The 2,897-nt window shown below is 37.3% G+C and overlaps 1 protein-coding gene across 3 annotated transcripts in view; it reads left to right on the top strand.

Annotated features, from left to right (window-relative positions):
* The first annotated feature begins 511 nt into the window (after positions 1–511).
* The window catches only part of LOC106306865 (MATE efflux family protein 5-like), a 6,023-nt gene continuing 3,637 nt past the window's right edge, over positions 512–2,897 (top strand). For 2 of the 3 annotated variants that reach the window (XM_013743639.1, XM_013743638.1), the window contains exons 1-3: positions 515–985; positions 1,151–1,695; positions 1,800–1,886. In XM_013743639.1, coding sequence (XP_013599093.1) covers positions 746–985; positions 1,151–1,695; positions 1,800–1,886 — 872 coding nt within the window. In that variant the 5' untranslated portion in view covers positions 515–745. Of the gene's footprint in view, positions 986–1,150; positions 1,696–1,799; positions 1,887–2,897 lie in introns of all 3 variants that reach the window. The other variant, XM_013743637.1, reaches the window with a different exon arrangement.

Below are 2,897 nucleotides of genomic sequence, written 5' to 3'. Positions count from 1 at the left end.
TTATATTTTTTTTTTTTTTTTTTTTTTTTTTTTTTTTTTTTTTTTTTTTTTTTTGTCACTGGGCGCTCTCTGGAATCCCGGAGGAGTCGAACCCGTGTGCCTTGGAATCCAGTTCACTCTAGTGTTTTACCACTAGACTATTCTGTCCCGGCAACCATTTTTAATACATTTTGCTATTTTATAATATAAAATAGAATAATTTTATAATAAGGTAAAATTTATTCTAATGCATTCTTCAAAAATAGTATTCTTATAAATTCTAAATATTGTTAAATGTTATTTTTCTTAAATAAAGAAAGAGAAAAAACTATTTCGAAAAAATGGATTGGAATAAATTTACCTCTAAATAATATTATATGTAAATACAGACATGAATTGGATATGTTATAATAAACATTGAAACTCTTTTAACCAATCAAAGAACTATAAATTTTGTTCCTACTCTTTTAACAAGTTACAATGTATATAACTTTTGTAATTTCAATATAGAAACTTTCACCAAAGGTTAATCTCAGATGCGTTTTCTTAATTAGGCCCAATTAGATGAATGACAGAGAACACATGCATCGGTGACAAAGTGAGACGCTGCTGCATCTTGAAGAGGTATAGAATCATAACACGACACTCCGCTAACTTCCACAAATATAAATAACTACTACTACTGCTATACAAAGGAGGGAGACTTTTATTAATATTCATCACAAATCTCGAAGTCTCCGGAGAAACAGCAGAGAACTCAGGAAAAATGGACACGGCGGAGAAGGCTTTACTAGCCGGAGGAGAAGAAGAAGTCAACACGAGAGATGGGTTTTTCCCGGAGATGAGGAGGCTCAATTACATAGCAGGTCCTATGATTGCAGTGAACTCATCCATGTACTTTCTTCAAGTCATATCCATCATGATGGTTGGTCATCTAGGTGAGCTTTACCTCTCAAGCACAGCCATCGCCGTTTCTTTCTGCAGCGTCACAGGCTTTAGCCTCGTCGTATGATCTCTTTCTCTATCCTCTCTTTTTTTGAAAAACTATGCCATTAATCAGGACCGACCCCGAAGATGTTGGAGCTATAAATAATTTAGTAAAAATTTTAATTAAGAAAATTTTAAAGATCTATATTTATGTAAATTATTTAAAAAAATTATTTGTTTACAGTTTGGATTGGCTAGTGCGTTGGAGACTTTATGTGGCCAAGCTAATGGAGCTAAGCAGTTTGAAAAGCTTGGAGAACATACATACACAGGGATCTTCTCTCTGCTCATTGTCTCTATCCCTTTGTCTATTCTATGGAGTTACATGGGTGAGATACTCTCTTTCATCGGACAAGATCCTCTTGTTTCTCACGAAGCAGGGAAGTTTGCCACTTGGCTCATGCCAGCTCTCTTTGCTTACGCAACACTACAGCCGCTTGTTCGGTTTTTCCAAGCGCAGAGTTTGGTTTTGCCTTTGATTATGAGCTCAATGTCTGCTCTATGTTGCCATGTTGTTCTCTGCTGGAGCTTGGTTTTCAAGTTTGGGCTTGGAAGCCTAGGTGCAGCTATTGCGATCAGTGTTTCATACTGGCTTAACGCGACTGTTCTTGGATTGTATATGACGTTTTCTTCTAGCTGTAGCAAGACCCGTGGAAGGATCTCCGTGAATGTGTTTAAAGGAATGAGAGAGTTTTTCCGGTTTGGTATCCCATCTGCTTCTATGATTTGGTATGAACAACCTCTTTGCCTCTTTTTTGGTTTTGGTCACAGAGTATATAATATTACATTTGAACTGAGTTTAATGAACATGTGTGTTTATGGTGTTGAATTAGCCTTGAGTGGTGGTCATTCGAGTTTCTTGTCATGCTCTCTGGGATATTACCGAATCCGAAGCTAGAAACCTCTGTTCTCTCAGTGTGGTATGTTCCTTATCTTCTAAAGACTTGTGCCGGTTTTAAGATTTTGGGGGCCAAATATAATTTAGTAAAAATTTTCATTATTTTTTCATCAATTTGAGAGCATATGTTTATATTAATTCTTAAAACTTTTGGTGGCTTAACACTACAAGAAAACAGCAAGGATTCTGAGGGAAAAAATCGTCGGAATTTCGTCGGAATATCGTTATTCCGACGACATACCGACGAAACAAGTCGTCGGAAATAATTCCTCGAAATTTCTTCTTTCCTCGGAAATCCCTCGGAATTTTCCGACGGAATTCCGAGGAAACAAACTTCCGAGGAAATTCCGAGGATCACTAGTTTGTCGTAAATGTCCTCGGAATATACCGAGGGAGAACTTCGTCGGGATATTTCCTCGGACGTTCATCGATCGATGCGTTTTTGGACATATATACATCGATCGATAGGAATATACCGACGGACATATTCCTCGGAATATTCCGAGGAACATGTCCCTCGGTATATTCCGAGGAACCGGTTCCTCGGAATATTCCGAGGGAAATGTCCCTCGGTATATACCGAGGGAACAGTTCCTCGGTATATTCCGCGGAACAGGTCCCTCGGTATATTCCGAACGTTTTTTTGTAAACAGATCGATCGATCGATCGAGTAAAAAATATAATTAATTTCCTCGGAATGTAAAAAATATTAATTTTTTAAAAAAAATAAAATTTCTGAAATTTAAATTCGAAAATATGAAATTAAAATTAAAATTGAAATCATATTAATTAATATTCAAAGTTTCACAAATAAAAATAAAACATTCCGAGTTTTTGGAAAAAAAAAAAACTACGGGTCTGGCACGTCCGGGAACACCTCGTTCGGGTACATCCTCTGCATCATCTCCATCATTTGCTGGTTCAGCCTCCTCTGTGCCTCATAGCCCGCCTGTTGAGCCGCCATCTGGGTCTCCAACAAAGATATACGATCATCTTTGTCCTTCAACTGAGCCGTAAGTACTTCTGGATCAAC

This window comes from Brassica oleracea, chromosome C7 (assembly GCF_000695525.1).
Source record: "Brassica oleracea var. oleracea cultivar TO1000 chromosome C7, BOL, whole genome shotgun sequence".
In the NCBI taxonomy this organism is placed as follows: Eukaryota; Viridiplantae; Streptophyta; class Magnoliopsida; order Brassicales; family Brassicaceae; genus Brassica; species Brassica oleracea.
The sequence above is the reverse complement of the archived record's forward strand: the minus strand, read 5'-3'. Positions and strand labels throughout refer to the sequence as shown.